The 23376-nt window shown below is 35.8% G+C and overlaps 2 protein-coding genes across 4 annotated transcripts in view; both read left to right on the top strand.

Moving 5' to 3' along the window:
• Positions 1–23376, top strand: part of LOC135696800 (cGMP-dependent protein kinase 1) — a 71273-nt gene that overhangs the window by 16806 nt on the left and 31091 nt on the right. The window contains exon 1 of one of the 3 annotated variants that reach the window (XM_065216335.2): positions 17776–18319. The exons of the other annotated variants lie outside the window; for them this stretch is intronic. Coding sequence (XP_065072407.1) covers positions 17928–18319 — 392 coding nt within the window. The 5' untranslated portion in view covers positions 17776–17927. Of the gene's footprint in view, positions 1–17775; positions 18320–23376 lie in introns of those variants that run through there. 3 annotated transcript variants of the gene reach the window in all.
• LOC135690214 (uncharacterized) lies at positions 12930–15368 on the top strand. The gene has a single exon (XM_065207705.2). It carries the CDS (start codon positions 13023–13025, stop codon positions 15093–15095), a length of 2073 nt encoding a protein of 690 aa, XP_065063777.2. The 5' UTR covers positions 12930–13022; the 3' UTR covers positions 15096–15368.

The raw sequence follows: 23376 nt of genomic DNA, 5'->3' as shown, positions 1-23376 counted from the left end.
AAATTTGCATCCAAAGAAGCGGTCAAAAATTTCATTACATGCCGTTTAGACTTGGCTACGATTCTTTCAATAAGAGCGCAAAAGCGCGAACATTGATTGGATAAGTTACAGGTGTATTAAAACGATTTTGGAACGCTTGAGGAAATCCCCTTCATACTCTAGGCTGGTAGACTTGTATCTTAGAGAAAACGCAAACTTGTGTAAAGGTTCCGTAATTCGATATTAGAGGATTGTATATTTCTTCAGATATCAGGCTCCTTGCGATAACAATTTCAACGAACGACATATATTTTAATTCAGCTTCCCCATACTCGTGTTCACTGCAATTCTTCAGGTTACAAACATTAGTCACGATTATATGAGCGGTTTCGCATTACCAAAATGTTCAGCTATTGTTTCACTAAATATGGTAAAAATGTTAATATATAACATGCAATTTCTTACAAGGTGTTCCTGTAACATTTCCATCGTCTTCGGACGAGCATGCGTATTTGCAGGTTTTCATTTCAAAAGTGTTCCAAAGCCTTGAATACTCAGAAATTTCTAGGTACTCGAAAAGTCTCTTCGTAGATTTATTTGCCAATTATAATGAACTTTATTAAAAAAATCACAATTTGGTAACAATATTTAAATCACAGTTGCTGAACCGGGGAGGGGATGAAGGCTTTTGATGATTTGATTTTGGTTTTTACACCCTTCGGGTGCCTAGAAAATGATAGAAACGCCCATGTTTACCATTCAATTTTAAATTTAGAATAAAGAAGTTAAGAGGACAAACAAAGTATAGCTTTTGGCGTCATTTGATTAACATAACAGAATCAAAGCAAAATTCACCGAATGATAAAAATATTGGAAGTGTAGTACCTTCCATACTCCAGGTAAGTCCGTCCCTGAAGCCTTGACTTGATCCTTTCAAAAGCACCGAAACAAGACAGGCAACATGTCACTCGGCAAATGCACAAAGAGTTCAGACCAAATGATGTAATTAAGTCTACGGGCTCTTTTTCAAGTACACAGTACTCATGGTAATACAGCTGGCCAATCTCTGTTAAAATTCCAAGAAATCGGTTTTTTCAGGCAGCTCTGCTCAGTGAACAGAGATGGATTTATAACCAAATAATCAAGTGCTTATAATATAATCAAGCCAGAGACATAAAAACAGAGTTTCGTAACATTTATGTCAAAAAATACAATTTTGTCCTGCTCAGAACAAAGAGAAGGTTCTTATCTAACAAACTGAAAAGGTTCTTATCACGAAGAGCCGCAGGGCGTCAAAATATATCCACCACAGGTTCATCAAGAGAACTGGGCTTATATTTGACTGGGATACCTTTTGGATCTGATCAGAGTCCCAAAGCAGGGTTAAAACCAAAAGCAGCTGTTACTACAATTAAAGCCAGCCCTGTCTAGCCCGGGTGTATCACGCAGCTTAATTCATCCTTTGATAAGTCAATGAAGGTTTTGGATAGTAACTTGATTCGTTGGAAAAGATTGATCGGCACTGAAACACAAGTCTTTGCGCAATTCTTTTAATATTCTTCTAGTACCAAAATACTTTATATGAACATACAGATATCTTGATTTTGGCCACGTAAATACTTCTCAGTATTTCAGTATTCCTTTTCTTCCATTTTCGTCGAAGAAAACGCGGTCTATTCAGACTGATCTGTTTTTGAATGAAGATCCCGTTTATACTGTTCCGTGCAAGTTTTGAACCGTGACAAAACTGCCGTGGTTCGCTCTTCAATTTCGACCCCGTTTACACTGTGCCGGATAAATTTTATCCGCATTAAAATTAGCTCAGATAGGCATCGCGTTTACACTAGACTTACGCTGTCCGCACGAATTTGAGAGCGGCTATCCAAACAAAATTAGTTCACCTAGGAAAGTGGACTAAACTAGTTTGGAAAGCTATCTGGTACAGTGTAAACGCTTTCATCCGGTTAAATTTTGATTTCTTCAAAGATACTGGACAAGACCTGATAGAAATAGCGTGTTGTAGGACAACTTTGCCAATGTAAAGCTCTATCTTTGGCGGTCTAAGTACAATTCTAATCGGCATTTTCCTCAATTTTCACTTTCAAAAAAATCTCGATTTATGATTTTGGCAGCACAATGAAAGCCTCGGTTGACGAAATACAGCTTCTTTTGAAAAATCTTCCACTATTGAACTTAGGTCGTACCGGTACAGTGTAAAAGAAACGGCTAATAGAACAATTTAGAACCGCGACAGTGTAAACAGTTGAAAACCGTAACGGTACAAAAATTGTCCCGGAACTTTATAAACTGGGTCGAAGACGGAGAATGTTTACACTGCTCGAACAAAATCACTGTAGGTAACCTAATTCTTAAACAAAGCCTCGCCAATTTGGCGCCATTAATAACATTAGAATAAATGAAATCGTATATAAAATCTTTATAACAGCGACTGTCCATTGAGAATTCTCCATTTGACATGGTTAAAGTTGACCCGCCAGAAAGCATATAGGCTGTTGCTGTTGTTAGTGTATTAAAATGTCTCCATTATTGGCGTTGACACTGAAAATGGCACATATTTTATAGGCACCGTTTTCAAAAGTGTCTATTTTTATAGCAGAGCAAGCCAAAAACGGACAGGTTTTGCTTCCTTTTCATATGGAAAAGGAGCAATGTGAACATAGACTTAAAGGCACTCTGTCTTGTCAATCTACCGTTCACAATTTTTAATTATCAGATTGGATACGTAACAATTATGGTATTTAAATGGCCAGCGAAATGCGTAAAGACATAATGTCTTCAAGACACTAAGCGACTTTTAATATTCTGATTTACGGAAACTTAATTCGCTGCAAGTGTTAAGAGAACTAAACTTCACCTCAAAATCTTTCCACTTGCTGTTTTTGGAATAATCTTTGTTGGTTTTTGCACCCAGTACTCAAAATAAACAATTACTAAAAATAATAGTGGTGCAAGAGATAATGGCCTACGAGTTAGTAAAATGGCAAACGAATATTCTTTGACAAAGAAGATAACCTTCAAACACTCTCTCTCCATCACAGTTCTTCATGGTCGTATGATTGCACCTCATACATCATACTCAGACCGCAAAATCGAATACAGTCGAAAGACAATATAATTGCAGATATAACATTTTGTCTATATAAAGTATCAAATGTATATTGTAAATATTTTTGATAGAATATTCTTTTTTTGCAAGAGTCACTGAAAAAAAGCTAATTAGCTTCCAGCAATTTGTTGTTTTCAACGTATATTGAAATGTTTGAGAATTAAACTGTTTTACTTTGAAAGAGAACAGACTTCTTTTGGTTTCACAATAGTCATTATTGGAGTCTCTGTGTCGTCTGAGGCCGTTTTTAATGAAACAGCATACGAATTTCGACTATGTTATGTCTTTAAAACCTAAAAAGAGTATTGTTCGCTTCCGTCAATCAGATTTCTCTTGTTAACTACATTCCACAAAGCCTATTGAGCTTAATCAAAAGAACAGCATACGAATGTCGTATATGTTTTGTCTTTAAAGCCTAAAAAGAGAATATGAAACAAATCAGCTGTTCACGCTTCGCCTTCAGTCTATCGTATGATGTTCTGATATTCGTAGACTTACTGTTTGTAAAACGAGCAAGAAAAACTATGATCGAGCATATGGATTTGACATTTTTTGGAGAAAGTAGTCCACTTTATTGCACAAAGTATTTGTTTTCAGGTTTTGACAATTACATTCTATTCTGAGTTGCTGTATGAAATTTTCAAATGATTCCACTCCGTAGACTACATTATTACCATGCCTTTGAGTAAACTAAGCTATTGTTAAATAAAGATTCGTTCCTTATAACTTGCTTTGAATGTTATTTTTTCAAGTCTCTTTTACTATTGGACCCGAAGGATTGAAGAGTTACAAGATTACAGGCAAAAATGTTTTCAAATATTTTGAAGCATTTTAATTAGCATGATTTGGACATGTTGGTTCGGTAAACAGCCCTCGTATAGTGTAACTAATTGATATGTTTTGTGACCTTTTGGAGATTTACCGTTTCAGTTGATACCTTGATTGGTCTAAGGAAACCACATTCTATCTTGATAAAGGGTTTTTTCTTTGAAAGACTGATGCATTAACACAGACATGCTAGATTGAAACGAAGTTTTGAAACGAAGCAGGATTATATTTAATTATTCACATATCTGTTGACTCCTTACTTGATAGCATGCCCTGTTTCTATGTTGATGACTTCATAACGTCGATTCAGTTTCACGTTCAGTAGTGACATAGTTGGGCCACAGAATAAGAATATTTTCCAATTTCCAATTTAAAAATAAGAATAAGAATATTTTCTTATTCTATGGTTGGGCAAAGATTTCATGACAACGTTGGGGACATTTGATACATTTCAACGTAACTGCCGACGAAGAATGTATGAAACTGCCAACAAAAAAATAACAAATGAGAAAGCATGCATTCAAGCAATTTGCCCCACATAGAAACAAGAACGTTTTTTCGGCAGTTTTTTCTTTGTAAGCAACTTATTCCATGTCCCAATATTGTCTACACATTTTTAAGAATATTGTTTATAAAAATATTCGACTAAGAATCATCCATTTTTTGAGATTATTATAAGAATATTGCTCAGCCTTTTTAAAAAAGAAAATGTTATATTATTCTTATAAAAAATGAGTGTATTGTTCAATATTTCTTTTCTAACTAATTCACAAATAAAACGAGAAAAATGTAAGCTTTAGAAAGATTGTTTTGAAACGTCAATCGGTGTGTTCGTTTAGGAAGACATTTTTCAAAATTATAACGCCAAATTGCTCGAGATCGAAATATTTCACTGACAATACTACTATAATAGAAAAGGGAATCGTTTAACAACAGAATTCGTTATCAAATAATTCTGCTGTTAGGTTACATTTCCCTCAATCGGTTGAGAACCTGACCCAAATCAAGTATCCCTGTTCGTTTTGCCTGTATTACAAGCAGGGCCCCGAAAGGTATCGAAGGCCCTGGAGCCAAGTTGTGCGACCGCCCCTTTTAGATTAGCTTTAATACATTGTAGAATATCTTTTGCATTCATTTCCTTGTAATCTTCTAAAATGTGTAAAGTATGCCTTAAAATATTTTGAAAGCATGCTTTTGTTACGTTTGCTTAATTCAAATTTTTAAAATGGAATTCATTCCAAGCATAAATCGAGATTATTTTTGATGTGATGCGAGGGAGCGCTCACTATGAAGCGACATGATATTATGCCGGTACGCTGTAAAGATGCCGAAGACGCAAGTAAAAAAAATCATAAACCAGGCACAATATATTTCATGTCGATGTTAGATTTCATTCCGATTTTCTGTAGACTGGATGCAGTCTATCAATTGCCGACGGTATTGGTAAAGCCAAAATATATTGGCTGCAGGCGGAGGGGCTAACTAATGTTAGGGGGGGGGGGGGCTTAAGCCCCGCTTGCCACGTGTCGCCACTCCTGGACTCAAGTAAGATTTTTTCGATGTGTACTTGAAGGCATTGAATATCTGAAATTTTTGAGGGAATGCATTGGATGAAACTGCTCTGCTTAATCAGATGACAAAGTTCAGTCTAACCTCAAAGAAATTTTAAGTTTAACCTCAAAGAGATCTAAAATTGTTCGTGCAAAAAATCACAAAAGTAAAAGTTTAACTTTAAAAAAGTTTGAGTTAAACCTCATAGAAATCTTACGTTTAACCACAAAGTTTTCTTAAGGTTATCTTCCAAAAAAAAGTTCAACTTCCAAGAAAAATTAAGCTTAACCTCAGAGAAATCTAAAGTTTAATCTCGACGAAATCTTAAGTTTAACCTAGATGAAATTTTAAATTTGACCTCAAAGTAGTCTTAAGATTAATCTAGAAAGACTTAAGTTTAACCTCGAAGAAACTTCAGGCTTCCTCAAAGAAATTTATAAGCCCTTTTTGATAACAATATTTTCCATTCGAAATCTTGATCCACCCTGCTAAAAAATAAAAACAGACGCCTATGTTTGCTTCTAATAGTTGTAGCTTACCGGTGACACAAAACAGGCAAACAGAATTGCATTGTTGAACATTGAAAGTAAAAAAATCGCAGGAACCATTGACTGATACTATACCGTAATGCCTCGAATAAGCACCCGGGTGCTTATTTCATTTTTGAGGCTCCAGGGCAGGCGCTTATTCAAGGAAGACGCTTAATCAAAGGGGGGGGGCGCTTATTTAAAAGGTAAATTTGGGTGCAAATTGTGTTGTTCATTAATCTTTCTTGTTGAATTCCTGTCCAATTATGTTTTCGTTGAAAATTCGAATAAGTGCCGTTTCTGAAGGTTGAAACATGGGCGCTTATTCGAGGAGGTGCTTATTCAATAACTTCACCTCTAGGGTGGGCCCTTATTTGAGGGGGCTATTATTTGAGAGGGCGCGTGCTCGAGGCATTACGGTACATATCTTTGCAAAAAAGAAATCGCGCCAAGTATTGTTCTCATTTCTGACGGCCAAAAACCGTCTTTGATATTCTACAAGTATTGGATCCATGCTCACAGAAGATCGTTGGTAAAAGAAATGGCGGCTTATAATTTATAAGGAGAATTGGCAAAAAGTCTGAAGGGCATAACCACAGAAAATTTTGCTGGGGCGTTGTCCTTACGTCTGACAAATTTCTGTCAAATGGTAATTCAAAATGCCACAAACACTATCTTGCCTTCTTGAATTGAAAATGAGAATTTGACGTTCCTTTCCCCTTGAAAAATGAAGCTTTTTAATCAATCAAAATCCAACAAGATAACTGCTGATAATTACACTCTTTTTTATAAGAACAATTTTATAAGAACACGAGCCTCAAAAGGAGTCAAAAGTTAAGAACAAATTCAGAATTAGGTGAAGCCGAGCAAAATGTTGTTGGCAAACGAGGCCTCAACACCACCTTAGAGAGAAAAAGCTAGCAATTGCACTGTTTACACCCTATTAATTTAGGAACAAATAAAGAACAACCCAGGTTAAGATTTTTCTGAAAAATCAAAAACAGCCAGTCTGAACTTCAGTTTACTGGCTTTTATAAAAAAGAGCGCAGGATAAAAACCCGAGTTTCAAGTTTAGAAGAATATGGTTGGAGCCTTTTTAGAACTTCTTGAAATTATCATAACATCCAACCTGAAATTCAATTTACTGGTTCTGAAAAGAATAAAAGTTTAACAACTATAGTGTATGCTCATTTAGAGGCATTTCATGATGTTGCTATGAAGGGCATGTTAACGAATTTCAAAGATTTCAAAAAGGGGTTTTACATCATCACTTGGCCACTCTATAGAGCAGATGACGTGTTAGTCACCAGTCCCTGTACGTTCGATTTTGCCTCGCAAAAAATGTCTTTCCTTTTGGCTCAATAAATGCCTCTTAGAATCTGTTTACATTCAAATATGACGTTGTTGTGGTAGTGTTATTCATTTGTTCTCTCTCACTGATATACATCATCTTTTCCCAAACCATTCAAATCAACGAATTTCCCGCAAGCCAATGCAGCAAGCTCCAGATAATGCTTGACAGCCAATCAAATCTTTCAACCACTAAAAGATAATCCGGCGTTATTGTTTGTGAGAGCATGAACCTGCTGGAAAACCATAAAGTTTCACGTTTTAGCCTTGAGCAAGTAAATCGAAGGATGCGTCATAGAGAAAGAGCTCACAGCCGCCAGAGCTCCTCCGTTTAACAACAGTCCACAAACGGGCAATGATAGTGCGTCATAGATTTTCTGAAAATTCGAATGATGTGGTTGAAAATTTTAGAATAGGGGTTAGAAACATTTTTAGAGGCTGGGCCAGATCATTCAAACTTTTTCTTTAAGCTAGCCAAAGGTATAAGAAAAACGAATAGGATGGTTGTGATAAATGGTAATAATGACAATCATAACAGAAAAAGAATTAAAATCAAAAATGAAAAAGTGAATCAGAGTTTGGACAAATTATCCTAAGAAGGAAATACAGAAAAATCCACCAATCAACGTTTGGCATCGCCTTTTTGCTCAGTCCATTCATTTTAACATACTCAACACCAATTTATCCAGTAAAGGCCCCAAGTACATTAGCAACTGAGACATGCTAAAATTGGGACAACCATGAGCAGGCACCGCGCAGCCATCGGGCTAGCAGGGGCTAAAACCCTCCTCCCCCACTATTTTGCTACAATAGGTTAGAAAATTTTTCAAAAGTTTTTTGTTCATTTTCTTTGCGTCTTATCTTGTTAATATATTTTCATAGTAGTTGTTATATTCTCTTATGTACTATTTAAAAATAATAAGCGGAATGAAAAAAGTATTTTCTAAAATGGGCGTTTTCAGGCGTTCTAAAGGGCGTGGTCTCACAAAATTTTCGGTCACACCCTTCTCAGCACACCCACTTTTAGACTGGTGCTTGGACATGGGTGCGCCCAAGCTAGATTCGTTAATACGGTATTTTTCAGCTCGCGGGCAACAAAATTCTTTTCCCGGGTCGGGTTCTCGCCCGCGGACCATAGATTGCCCACCCCTGTTTTAGAAAAATATTGTAATGAATCTGCACGTGGAATTTGCATATACTATTGGCACCCAGTGCAGGGATAGTCGTAATCTACAATCTAGCATTGCTGTACGTATACTTTATCAAACCCTGACAGACCAAGCCTAGCAAGTGGTGGGGCACTTTTATAAAATATTCAGGACCAACCACCACGTACTTAATGAAATTGAGTGCCTCCCCAGGGGTAGAAAGCTATAAAGAAACAAGGCATTTATTCAACAAAGAAAAACACATTTAACAGGAAAGCAAACAACAATTTGATTACGCAAACAAACCCCATAGGACATAGCAACTTAATCACCAGCCAACTGCGAGAGCTTTTACTCAAAACAATCGCTACCTGTGGCCCTTTTGCTTGAAAACAAAGGCTGTAGTTGCAAATCCTGCGTCACAGACCATAACTCCTTCTCAGGTTATAGTACACATTTTTTATAAGAACAATTTTATAAGAACACGAGCCTCAAAACTGGTCAAAAGTTAAGAACAAATTAAGAACAAGCTGAGCTTCTTCAAAATGAAATTTTGAACAACGTCTTTTCTCAAAATCGAGAATTTTTAGCGATGTGTGGGTGCTTTTTCGGTGAATATTCAAATTTGTCAGCAAATTAAAGCTGTCTCACTCACTTTGTTGGCAAATGAGGCCTGAACACCTCCTTAGAGCGAAAAAGCTAGCAATAGCACTGCTTACACCCTCTTAATTTAAGAACAAATTAAGAACAATCCAGCCTCAGATTTTCGAAAAAATTAAGAACAGTCAGCCTGAACTGAAATTTACTGGTTCTTATAAAAAAGAGTGTATGTGATACAGGCTTGTAATGCTATAGATGAAAAAGATGAGCAGAAGAAAGGCATATTTTCTAATCTGTGGCGTAAATTTAAAGGACGCCAAAAAAATAAGTACGCACTTGTGAGAACGCATATTCGTGCTCAAAACCGACAAAACTTGAGAATGAATTAAAAATAAGAGCCAGGCCCAAAGTACCTCGAAGAAGGCCTCGAAGTATGATTTATTTCTTCGAATTAATACTCATTTAAGACAGGTCTGATTTGAAAAGTGTTTTTCGACTTTATAATTAAGTTATTGACAAGATTTCAAATTTATGCGAAGAAAAAAGTTTGTTTTAATAGGCGATTGTGCCAGTTAAGAATGATTTATGAATATACTTGGGCTCAACATATCGATGCCCAGTAAAATTAAGGTGTTATCATAAAAAATTGTGAACCTCATATATTAAAAATTTAGTGAGATATGGCTCTAGGGGAACATTCTGGTATATTTAGTATAAATTTTCTTAAAACTTGCTTTAGGAAACTGAGTACTGGCGCAGATGAACCGTGTGAAGAGAAATGACCTCCTAATGATATATTGAACACATGACCAAATTCGAGGATTCTATCATCCAAGTTTTATTTAGAAACTTTTTTTCTCCAATGATGATTCTTGTGCGCATTGAATTAAGATTATTTCTCAAGGTAATCTTAATCTTTTCGAATAACATTTTGCCTGGTCTTTGAGCTTGTCGTATCTGTTGCAGCCTTGTCGTTTCTTGTCTAAACAATTTGGTTGTTGCGAAATGTTGCTGTTTTTTCTGAAGTGAGCAAGAGTGATGATGCTCTCGTTCAGATGTAAAGCTTTTTTGCATCTCAGCTTTTGCAGACAACTTAAGCCTTAGCCAAACTGGGCAACATTGTCAGGCAACATTCACAAATTCCCAATTTTGCTCAAATGTTGTCCAGTTTGGCCATCGTGTCGGCCGACAAATTTATCAAGAAATTTGTTGCTTGAATGTTTGAACATGCTCAAACATTTTTCGGCAACATTTGATGCTCAGCTCTAAGTTGTCCACATTGTCGGGCAACAATTCACCTTAATTTCCCATCTGAGAAAAACCAACTTGCGCAGTGATGTATTGCAAAACAGTATGCTCTACTCGATTCAAATAAAATGACCTGCCAAAATTTAAGCTTTCAAGTTGATTGTACCGAATGGAAAGAAAACCATGGAGTAGAAGTTTAGGAAGAATAAAAAGTCTCGTCTGAGACAAGTCCAAATGCAAGCTCTTTGAAAAAACAAATCAGCCACCGCGTGCTCGACCATAGAGTGCTAGGCAACAAAGGTGTTGTGATGTCACAATCAGCTTCCAGTAGCTGCAGCTTGCTTTCTATTTGCCATACTTATTCAAATTTTTGCTCAAATCGAATATGGTGCGGAAAACAACATATCAGATCATATTTGGCACGCTGTTTTGACAACATCATCAAAAGAGGCTGCACGACAATGTTGCCCAGTTTGGCTACCATGTTTCGGCCATAAAAAAATTAACAAAATTTCGAGCAACATTGTCGGACAACAATGTTGCCCAGCTTGGCCAAGGCTCTACATTTGTAAGATCTCCTTAAAACAGTTTTACGTTGGTGCCCAGTGTGAGGACGATCATTCATTGAAGGAGGCAAAAAATTAGCAGCAAGAGCACGAAGCTTTGACAAACCACGGATGACTGAGTGGTTGGCCATGTTGTGAAATATTGGCATACAGAACATACCATTTTGAAAGATGAACTATTCACCTCTCGCAAAGAAATGGAAAAGCCAGCAATACTTAGACCCATTTCTCCAATTTCAGAACTACCGCATGAGCTAGAGAGAATTATTTCTTGGGCAAGGCAACATAACGGAATCAAATGGAAAGGAACTTTCACTGTACCGAAAGCTTTTGCGTTTTATTTAATTAAGAACGTGGCACTCTAGCAGTCTAATTAATTTCCTATCAGCTACCAGCCGATCTGGACTTCACACTAAAGATGAAAGTTGTATTATTTTTTAATAGATAACCAGTCGAGATGGGCCGTAATCTTGTTTTACAATCTTAATAACGTAATTCAACTTTATTAAAGAAAATGTATAAGTACAGTACAACACAACATTAACAAATATACACAAGGCTATACAATCCACAGTGGTATAAAACATTAATCTAGAAGAAAACAAGTTGCTGTGTAGTGACAACAGGAAACAGAATTGAGAATTGATTTCAAACGTTAACTGTTTCATCTTTATTATGATCATTATGACCAGTGATTTATTGTTAATGCAATAATTCATTGTCGCGGTGAAACGAAATAATAAGAGAAGAAAGAAAGAAAGAAAGAAAGAAAGAAAGAAAGAAAGAAAGAAAGAAAGAAAGAAAGAAAGAAAGAAAGAAAGAAAGAGAGAGAGAGAGAGAGAGAAAGAAAGAGAGAAAGAGAGAAAGAGAGAAAGAGAGAAAGAGAGAAAGAGAGAAAGAGAGAAAGAGAGAAAGAGAGAAAGAGAGAAAGAGAGAAAGAGAGAAAGAGAGAAAGAGAGAAAGAGAGAAAGAGAGAAAGAGAGAAAGAGAGAAAGAGAGAAAGAGAGAAAGAGAGAAAGAGAGAAAGAGAGAAAGAGAGAAAGAGGGAAAGAGAGAAAGAGAGATAGAGAGAAAGGGAGAGAGAGAGAGAGAGAGAGAGAGAGAGGGAGAGAGAGAGAGGGAGAGAGAGAGAGAGAAAGAGAGAAAGAGAGAAAGAGAGAAAGAGAGAAAGAGAGAAAGAGAGAAAGAGAGAAAGAGAGAAAGAGAGAAAGAGAGATAGAGAGAAAGAGAGAGAGAAAGAGAGAAAGAGAGGGAGAGAGAAAGAGGGAGAGAGAGAGAGGGAGAGAGAGAGAGAGAGAGAGAGAGAGTGAGAGAGAGAGAGAGAGAGAGAGAGAGAGAGGGAGAGAGAGAGTGAGAGAGAGAGAGAGAGAGAGAGTGAGAGTGAGAGAGAGAGAGAGAGAGAGAGAGAGAGAGAGAGATCAGAGTGCTATCTTCAAAATAATTTCATAAGGCTAAGGATTATGCAGCACATTAATAACAGGATGTCCATTTGACTCATACAGAATTAAATAAAGTATCTTTCGTCAGCATTTCAAACAGACAGCTACCGTGAGTTCTCGAACAATCGCCTCCCCCCCGGGGGGCTTATTTTCCGAAAATATTGGAGGCTTATTCGATTGGGGGGTCCTATTCGAAGGTGGGGGCTCTTTTAGTAGCAGCCAAAACATTAAGGATGTAGTTCACACTTTTGAAAAAGCATTTTCTAAAAATTTTCAGTTTTAATTTTTTTGTTTCATTCTATGCCAAAATTATCGTAGAATTCGGTAGAAATAGTTATTTTGACAACCACATTGAGGTTTAGACACAATTAACTTGTTTTTCGACAGTAGTCGGAAGTTTATTCCTTAGCAACGACTTTTTAGCGTTGCTAAGGAGCTCATTTTTGTGTCTTTTTGTAAGAAATTACCCCCAAGCCTGCAGGCTTTCCCTGTGGAATAATAAACATCTTATGAACACCCTGTGGTAGCCTCTTTTGCGATCAGAGGCTGAGAAACACGCCAAATTCGCACACTTTACAGTCACTTAGATGTTGGATTGCGAAACGGAATACAAATTTATTCTGATAATGCCTTTATTGAATCGATATTATAAGTAAAACATGCCACCGAATAAAAGAAGGGCTCTAGCAAGTAGAGTTAAGAGGAAAAGGAGGTTGTTTGGCATTCGCAAGCAGGATATTGCTAGTAGACTTGAATCTGACACTCGGCCTAGGCCTAGTGACGATGTGGAGCCCAGTTCGTCTTTCACACCAATGAGCTCAGTTCAATCTAGGACAGCACAAAAATTGTTGAATTCATCGTTTGAAGAACTAAATGATAGTATGAGGGTGCTTACAAGAAGATCATCGAAGAAACTGGGCCTTTCTAAGCAAAAGCAAATTGAACAAGCTGATGGTTTCACTATTATTGATCTGTCTCTGCTCCAAGAAGATTTGCAATCCTCTACCAATTGTAGAGCTTGTAAAAGATCAGATTCTCAGTTGAAGATCTTGAAGGATAGCAGAAAGAAGCATGGGCTTGCTGAGACATTGATCATAAAGTGTTCTTGTTGCTCAGCAGAGACAATCTTCCACACCAGCAAAAAGTTAGACAAAGGTAAATTCGAAGTAAACACAAGATCAGTCATGGCATGCAATTCTTTGAAAGGTGGACGCAAAATTCTTTCAAATTTTTGTGGAATGATGAATTTACCTTCACCACTAACTAGTGCTTCCTATGCAAGGCAGTTGAAGTCTTCTGCCAAAATTTCAAGAGAAGTTGCTGAAAAACAGATGAAGGATGCAGCAAATCGTCTTAAGAAAAGTGTTTTGGAACAGAATCCCAATGCCTATCTAGATGACATGGATAATACTATTTCTGTTGCTGTCAGTGTTGATGGAACATGGCAAAAACGAGGATACTCTTCTAAGTATGGAGTCGTTGTCGTGGTTCTAATGGAAACTGGCGAGGTTGTCGATTTTGAAGTATTGTCAATGCATTGCCATGAATGCAGAAAACATCAACATGAAAATAAAGATAGTGAAGCTTTTAAAAGGTGGAAAGCAAATCACGATGCCTCTTGTCAAATAAATTATGAAGGGTCATCTGGTGGTATGGAAGGAATTGGTGCAGCCAGAATTTTCCTAAGATCAATTGAAGGAAGGGGATTAAAATATACAACTTTTATTGGAGATGGTGACAGTGACACCTTCAAGGTTGTGAGTAAGGAATTGGAAAGAGCTTATGGAAGCAGGTATCAGGTTGTAAAGGAGGAATGCATAGGACATATACAGAAGCGTATGGGAAATGCCCTAAGAACACTTCTGAAAGAAATGAAAGGTAAAAAGATGTTAGATGGGAAAACAATAGGTGGTAAAGGGAGATTGACAAAAGAAAGAATTGACAGTTTCCAAAGGTATTTTGGTAATTCCATAAGAGCCAACAGAGGTAACCTGGCTCAGATGCAGAATGATGTTTGGGCAATTTTTCACCATTCAGTCATGCCAGCAACAGCATCTACCCTTAATGATCAGCACAAATTTTGCCCTAAAGGCAAAGACTCTTGGTGCAAATTTAATGCAGAGCTAATTACTGGCAAGAAGAGTTATGATGAAAGCAAAAGATTACCAAGCTCCTTTTTTGACATTTTAGAGCCTATCTTCAAAAGATTGACATCAAAGGATTTGCTTGAGAGATGCCTGAAAGGTGTAACGCAAAATGCAAATGAGAGTCTAAACCATATGATCTGGGAAAGGTGTCCCAAAGCAACCTTCTGTAGCAAAGTTAGAATAGAGTCTGCAGTATCAGAAGCAGTTTGCTGTTTTAACACTGGTGCTGGATCAAGGGCACTAATGTTAAAAGAAGCTGGAATTGAGGATATTGGAGAGGAATCTTTGAAGTCTCTTCAGAAGGAAGACCACATTCGCCAAATTTCTGCAGCACAGAAAGTCACTTCAAAGTATAAAAGTTGGCGAATAAGTAGAAAAAGGACCAAAACTAACATGAAAAGATCTGAAAAAGAACATTATGAACCTGGGGCCTTTGACAGTAGAGGTGAAAAGCCAATCTCAACTAAAAGAAGAAAGAGAAATCAGTACTCTGATTGCAACAAACAAAATAAAGTTGACCAATCTGTTTCTGATGACGTAATAACAGACATCCCAATACATTTGCAGTTCCTTTGGAGAATATAGTGAACATTTGAAAACTTATTAGCAAAATAAGTATATTAAAATAATGCTTAGTCTTTTTTAGGCCAAACTGGGGGTAAATATGAAGTTATGGCCCCAGATAGATCCAAGAATATTGAAAAAAGATAGCCAAAACTTTAAAGTCAATTTTCTCAAAAACACTGTTTTTGGGAATCATGAAATTGGGCAGGAGATAACTTTTACATATGATAAGCAATCTTATTGAAATTTTCACAGTCTGTAGCAAATAATATGAAAAGTGGAATGAATAGAGGAATTTTTCAAATTTCAAATATGGTAGCCGTTACCATGGAAACATGGTTTTTTGCCATTATTTTCTTTTTAAGTGAAAATTTTCAAGAATTGTCTATTCATTGCACACATGCACTCAAGTGGAATACACAGTAAAAATTTGAGCTGAATAGGAGATTCCATTAAAAAGTTATCGACTGCCCAAGAAAAAAAGAGCGCATCGTTAAAATTTGCATTAATTAGCATAATTAATATTTTTCTTAAAAAAATCTTAATTTTCAATTGCATCATATCTTCAACTTTCACTCTTGAAAAGTTGAATGTGTTACATGAAGGAACCTTTTATTTATGTCCATATGTGTCTGCCTCAGTGCAAGTTTTTAAAAGTGTGAATTACTACCTTAACATGGTAAAGAGTCAGTTTGCTTAAAAATGCAGATAAATTGAGATAAATCTTTTGCCGAAGAAGCAAAACCTCAGCCCATCAGGGCTTATTCGAGGGTGAAGGCCTTATTCACAAACATTTTTTTGGGAGGTGGCTTATTCGAATGGGGAGGGGCTTTTTCGAAGGCGGGTGCTTATTCGGGGACTTACGGTACATTCTTCTACCAAGAAGCTCTCACTCTTGAAACCCTTACATTATATTTACACATAGAAGCATTTATTAAGTAAAAACAACAGCCATACAGCTGGAAGCATATAAAGAGTCTTTAGGCCTTATAAGTTATAAAACACCAACAATGAAAAATAAAATGTTTCAAGGAAGTAAAGTCAATGAAAAATAATTATCAATATAATTTAATTGATCAAACTTCAACAACACAAGTATCAGTTTTTGCACAGATGGCTATGGTATTTGCATCAACTGACGGAAGGTTTGATGTAAAACCCTAACCCCCGTCAAATACGCCCTTGTTTTCACCCTTAGCAATTACCTGTTAGTTTCATTCAAAGAATGCTTGTCATTGATGTTATTGATCTTGAATCGAGGTATGCTATGCAATGCAGACGTTTGTCTTGCGTAATTGAGAATGAAAATCTGTAGCAGTCAATACAAAGAGTCTATACGTAACAGGAACGCACTCAACTCAAGTTGACTCGTTATTCATAAGTTTCTAAATTCATAAGTTACTTTGCTGTTGGCATGTCTGTTCCGATAAAGCATCAAGTTGGTGCACTGCCCCCTGGCCCCATTGGCCATGACGTCACTCGGAGAACGAGCAAATTTTTTTGGCATCTTGGACTAGAGGGAAGACTCGGTTTCCTGTTCTAGAAGTAGGTAACACAGTGATGCGAATGACTTTGACATAATTACGCTAAACTCCTACTTTCAGGTTGTTTACCTTATCATTATTATTATTCAAAATCTGCAAAATAAAGGCAACAGCGATGAAAATTAAGTACTAAACAATATAACCATAGGCGCAGACTTAGGGGGAGGAGGGGGCTAAGGGGCTTGAGCCCCTCCTGAAGAAAATTTGGGGGCTCAGCTAAAAAAATTAGGAAATTTGGTTATCAATTTTTGAAACTCATCTTTCAAATTATTGGTTTCATGCAATAAAAACCATTTTGAAAAGGTTTAATCAAGATCAAATAATAGCGACAATGTAAAATGCACACAAGAAAATCACATTAGAACCCTCAGCTAAGCCTCTTCCTACCCTAGCTTCTATTAGCAATTGCCATTAATTTTTGAGCCCCCCGCCCCCTCTGGAAAAATACAAGTCTGCGCCTATGAATATAACAGTTTCATTTTGGAAACAGTGTAGGGGTTACCATACCTCGTACCCCCTCCTCATTCCTGACTTCTTCGTTACTGTCCCGTCCCCTGCAGTCACTTTGCAGGGGGCAACGCTGTTTATGTGCATTCCACAACTTCACTGAATTCGTTCCGATCAGCAAGTAATGATTCGGAACCAGTTTTTCGACATATTCAAACATGGTCAAGCATTCCTAAAAGGTAATTACATTTTAAAACCCTGCTATAAATTTAGGCCTATTGAGAAGTATTGTATTTTATAAAAAAATTATTTTACACAAAATCACAATGTGATATTTTATACAAAATCTATTATAACTATTGTTTAGAATTGTTTAGACATAATGTGGTGCAGTTCAGGTACTATATAGGCTTTATAATCGTGTAGACAGTTCATTTTATGCAATGAACACACATAACCCCCCGACAGTTTCAAACCCTCTAGGTATCTCTTCCTTGTCTTTAGAAACCCTAGATTTATTCAAACCGCACATTTTTAGTATTTTTGAACATTAATAAGTAATTTCAAGAACAGATATGATAAGGACGGTCAAAGTGATTGCAAACTTATGATTGAAATATTTGATCAGAAAGGCGATTGTTGATTGATCAACAAGGCCAGTCAACCCCCGGAAATAGGATGAAACGATTATTCTTTGTTTCGTGAATCCAAGCATAAAATGGAGATGTAGAGAGGGGAAACAAAGCTGAAGCTGGTTGTACGAATGTTTCTTCATGATTAGATCAGTAAACAGTTTAATTCAAAGCGGGTGATCAGAACCGATAGTATTAAGTGAGCTTTGGCTTGCAATCCAAAGAAACCCATGTCGGTTTTCAAATTTTTTGGTGGACACAACCCTGGATCAGGCTCGCATGGCGGATCGCCTTCGGATCAACACAATTCAAACATGAGTGTCAAGGATCTTCAGCTTGCCTTGCAAGAGAAAAACAATGAGCTCAAACTTAGATCTTCAGACTTGAAAATGAAGGATTCTAGGATACATATCCTTGAACAAGAGCTGAAGAAGAAAGATGACATGATCGAGAAATTGGCAAGAGAACTTGACAAATATAAATCAATTCTGCAGCCGCCTACGCCTTCTTCGGCTACAAAAACGACAAGACAGCGAATGCTGGGAATTTCAGCCGAACCCCAAAGTATCAAATCATTACAGCAAGCTTCACAGCCTCTCAAAAGGCATCCGAAGTCATTCAAGTGAGTAGCACAAATTTTATCATTTCGTCGTTTAGAGCTCTATGTTGACGTTTGCAGGTTTATAGTGTCAAAGAGTTAACAGCCGTTGCAATTTGCCTCCAGCCACCAAGTGAGCTTTTATTTGCGATCGAATTCCTGTTCTAAAGTATTTAAACAATATGGCATCTAATTTTCATACCAGAAATGTTCAAAATTCACCAGAAACTATACGAGGTGCTGTAAACTGAAACTCGCATTTTTCCGTTAGCTTCTTGTTCAAATAAGGCGTAAGTTGTTCCTGTGGAGCGATCAACTCTCATGTCATAATGAAGTGTCGGCTATGCACAATTTTTGATGGATTCCTTGAAACCATATAAATATTTCTAGGCCTGAAGCAAATGTGATCTCAATTAGGTTTTGTATCTGCAAACAAACTGTCACTAAAGCACGAAAATTGTCGTCCAAATTTAAATACTAGATTTCGCCACAAACAGGTTATGTTTACAAATGATACCTTGACTTGAATACAAGGTTTTTTAGCTTATTATCAATAAATGTAAGTGCTACATCTACTTGTACGTTATTTCAGCCAAATTGTACTGCTTGAAGTTTCAGCATAAATTAAAATTTTACATCTTTTACAGGGTACACATTATAAATAAAAGGTTTTGTTCTACAACATTGCCAATTTGATTTTCAACAAGGTTTAATAAGTAAGATTAAGTAATAAGGGCTTATCTTAAAGCTATTTTCGTAAGGATAAGCTTTCAAAGTGGCATTTTTACTTATTGTAATCTGATAATGCCAGGAACAATGCCACAGTGTGGGGGATATTTTTTTACAAAGCTGTATTGATGATAATATTATCAGATTAATATAGATATTGTGCCTGAAATAACCAGTTACATATTTTACTGTTAACTGATAAAAAATATTTTGTTGACATATGTCAGTGTATAAAATCAGGTATTTTTGAATTTATTTCCATATATTATTATATTAACAGGTAAATTTCCCCCCAATGCTTAAACCTGTGAAAATGTGGTAAAAAATTTCTGTGTTACAACATGTGCTTGAATGAAGCCTATAAGGCCTTTGAAGTATCAGTAGTTCATTCCCCAGGGTGGAATTCATGTGAAGCTCACGCCGGACATACGCCAATAAACAATAGAAAGAAAACAGAAAATTGTTAGTCTATGCCGGGTATCTCCAGCGTAAGCTACATGGATTCCACACTGGTTCATTCCAAATCACCAAATAAAAATATCTTTAATTTATGATATTCATTGTCTTTATAAGAAATTGTCTTAAAAAATGATAAACAACAAGCTCATGTGGTCTTATGCTTGTACCCCACATCTGTCACATAATGTGCCACATCTGTCCCATCTCTGTTATGCTCTTCAAGTCGCTAAAGATCAGAAGGAAATTTCAAAAAGCAAATTAAAATCCATTTACAAAGAAAGAACATCCTTGCTTAGCAGCAAATCACAACAAGTAGTGCAGGATTATTCAGGATTATACATTTCTAGGGTTTAGGATGATCTTTGCCTTGCCATATTCAAGAAACTGTGCTTTAGCCATAACTCAGGACTCCTGTTTATCAATTATTGAAGAACAGTAAAGGCTGGGTTTATAAGACTTAAACTTAAGCAAAACATAATTTTAGATTTTCAAGCTCTATGTCTTTTTCTCAAGAAACTTAGATTATAGCTTACTGTTAAAAAAACAATACAGTAATTGCTTACTGCAGATTTCCAGATTGTGTTATTGTATCTGACAAATGCTAATGTCAATTGCATTGAAATGTAGTTAGTAGTGTATCCTCTCTCTATCCTATCCTGGATATCCTGAACTAATGAGAACAGAGAGAAGCAAAATTTTGTCAATCTAAATTTATTATTTTGTTTGTATTTTTAGTTTACTAGCACTCTGTTAAATCAATAACAGAGCTCTTTATCATATCTTTAAAAATACTATCATACAATAATCATTCATAGCAAGAAAAGCACATGGTTAACGATTCCCCACCATAAAAGACTCTTACAATTAAATTATAATAATAATCTATAAAGAGGGAAAAAACACAACACTTCACACATCACCATATGCACCTCTGAATAAGGCACTTTACAAGGGAGAACTGGAATTTCTGTGTTGTTTGCAGGAGTTTTGAACATATGACAAGGATCTAATTATATCATGATTTTTATCAAGGTTGATCTTTGTCTTATGTAACAAAATAGTTTATTTGTTACATATTTGGGAAAACCTTTACAAATACTTTTGGAAAATCAAGACAAGTTTTATGCATGTGCAGAAATAGTATCAAATTGTTTTATAGTTTTGGAAGTATGCCCTTATTAATGAGGTTTCGAAAATTACTGTTTACTGGTCAGTCATATACACAACTACCAAAACACAAATTATTGCAATAAGCATGAAACTCTGAATTCTAAAGCTTTGTAATGGTAACACACAAAATACATACAAGATACTCTTAAGTGAGGATTCACAATAAAAGATACAGAAATCCAAATAAAGAAATTTCAAAACTATGAGAATTTCATTTCTAGTTTTGACTGGGTTTGTGAAACTTTCATTTTTTTTATGTATATAAAAAATGATTTAGAAGATTAATCATGTATAAAATATCTAACAGCCATGTGTCTGTGGGCTCCTAACATAAGCATTATGCATGACATACTGCATTCAAGTACATAAATTTAATTGCAGATGTTTAGCTAATTAGCAAATATATCTGACTCTACAACTAAATTCTTCTCTCTATAAGCTGCTACATTGCAGGCTTGACTTTTTTAACTTTCTTGAAAAGCAATTAAATACCACTGTGACCACATGTATTCAATGATGTGAATAGCAAGCTATTTTATGATCAGATCAAGACTTTGCAAATAAACATTCTTGGCAGGTGTACTTCAGCTGAAAGTTTTTAATTTGTCCAATATTAAGAACAGTCAAATCTGTCTTTTGTGATTTCTAAAAGTTGATTTTAGAATCAACCAGCATGGTAAAATATCACAAATTGTGGCTGAAAACAGTTGCTATTGTCATAATGTGTTTCTTTATACCACAATTTGTCAGTAAACTTATCCAGCCTTCTTTTTCTAAATCTTTCAACACTCAAAAAATTTGTTTGCTGTGAAGACTTATTTTTTTTTTAATCAACGCAAAAACAAACACATCTGCTACTCACACTGGACTAATTTTGATTATTTTGTTACATAAGATCAACCTGCAGAAGGGTAGAGACTTTTGATTTAAAAAAGTATTACAGTTCCAATTGTGCCATTAGCGTTCAATTAGCTACTGTTTATTTCTGAACATACATTCCATACAAAAATTATAATCACAGAGCTAAACTTCATTATAATGGTACAGATAAGAGTTTTGTCACTATAGCAGTATTTCATCATTCTTGGCACCATGTAGTAATTCAAGATCTTGGAGAAGTTCTCTGATTGTTATTTTTCATTATGTTCAAGTTGGTGTCATTTTAATTTTTTTTCTTGTTTTGACTGAGGTATCTCATTTTTATGTCCTCCCGATATCTGAATTGATAATATCAGTTGAGCTTTGAAAAGCAATAAACTAATGTTTTATTTACTTTTTGATTCAACTTTATGATTTTTAGCTGCAGTGCACCTTTTTGACCTACTTAAAGTCAGATCAGTGTCACTTTTTATAAGCTATTTGTCAATTTGAAAATTGAAACAATTTAAAGCTGTGTTTGAGTTCCATATGCTATTTATTAATAAGCTGAAGCATTTTATCAGCTTTTGCATATTAAATTTTGTTGTGGCATTTTAGTGAAGACTGCATAAGATTTTAGTCAATAATTATTTACCTTTGAGCTAAATAACACGAGTAGAGTCAATTGCAGGTTAAGTGCAGTTAATGGAAAAGATAAAATTCTAAAAGAGTGTCGCAATTCAATTCTGGTAAAAGCAGCTGCTGCTGCGTACCTAGAACCATAAATGTGTTTTCTGTTAATGTAAACGAGGATGCTTCCTTTGACTATCGTGTTTGAATACAGTTAAACAAAACTGAATCAGCAGCAGGAAGATTTATGAATAAATCCTAAAGAAGTGAATCTGGATGTGGATGCGAAAAGGACAATAAAAAGTAGATTGTGTAACATTAAAGTCTTGAAAGATTTAAACCTCATGTTGGGGCAAAAGTCTAAATGTACACTCATACCCAGTAGGGAAAATCATGAGGGAGAAGGGTGTGCCAGGAGGCCTCAGCTGTTAGGGTCGTGGACTACGTGATCAAACGTTCACCTAGAGTGAGCAAAGTCATCATCTCGCTGCAATTCAAAGCTTTGGAATCACAAGGGAATCACTAATGTTCCGGAATTACGTCATATAATTTTTTTGCGAATTTCCAGACAACAGAAATCATATGCAATTGGTTTGCAGATTTTGTTCAACTTTCTGTGTTCAGAATAGCAAAACCTTAAAGAGTAACTGATTAAAACGTTAAGTCGTTTTCTGTATGTATTGCATGTCGGCTGCATATTAAGTTTTTTGGTTGGCAAAAAGCCTTGGATTCAAGCAGACCGATTCAGTAAGAAGCTCTGTATGTTGGATGGGAATTTTGTAGGTCATATTCAAATGGATTCTCCGTGCTCTCCTAAGGCGGTTGCCCAACGTGGGAATTATCTCACGATTGTCATTTACGCCGTTATTTTTATGTTCCTCTGACTGAGGAGCCATTCACTACTGTAAAACTGTTGGTGATTAATAATCATAGATCATAAATTATTACTTTGATTATTTCGCGATTATTTTGATCATATCTTGATTTTTGTGATTTCTCCTTACTTATATTTTATAAATTTTATAATTATAAGAATTATAGAATTATAATGTAGAATTATAAGTTTTTTCTACATATTTTTTCCATGATTTACATTATTTATCACTTTTTGTAATAAATTGATTATCACATGAAGATTTGGATCATTAGTTTCTCTTCAATATTATTTTTCATCATTTTCAACATTCTTACTAATTGTTAACCGTTTAATATCAGTCGATCGCCCCCTCATCACT

The sequence above is a fragment of the Rhopilema esculentum genome, chromosome 17 (assembly GCF_057945365.1).
Source record: "Rhopilema esculentum isolate cy_ngs chromosome 17, ASM5794536v1, whole genome shotgun sequence".
Lineage (NCBI taxonomy): Eukaryota > Metazoa > Cnidaria > Scyphozoa > Rhizostomeae > Rhizostomatidae > Rhopilema > Rhopilema esculentum.
Note: the sequence above shows the minus strand (reverse complement) of the source record. Positions and strands in the feature narration are given on the sequence as shown.

Bases quoted from the DNA above. Each gene is read 5' to 3' on its own strand.
- LOC135690214 (XM_065207705.2), top strand. From the start codon at position 13,023: ATGCCACCGAATAAAAGAAGGGCTCTAGCAAGTAGAGTTAAGAGGAAA.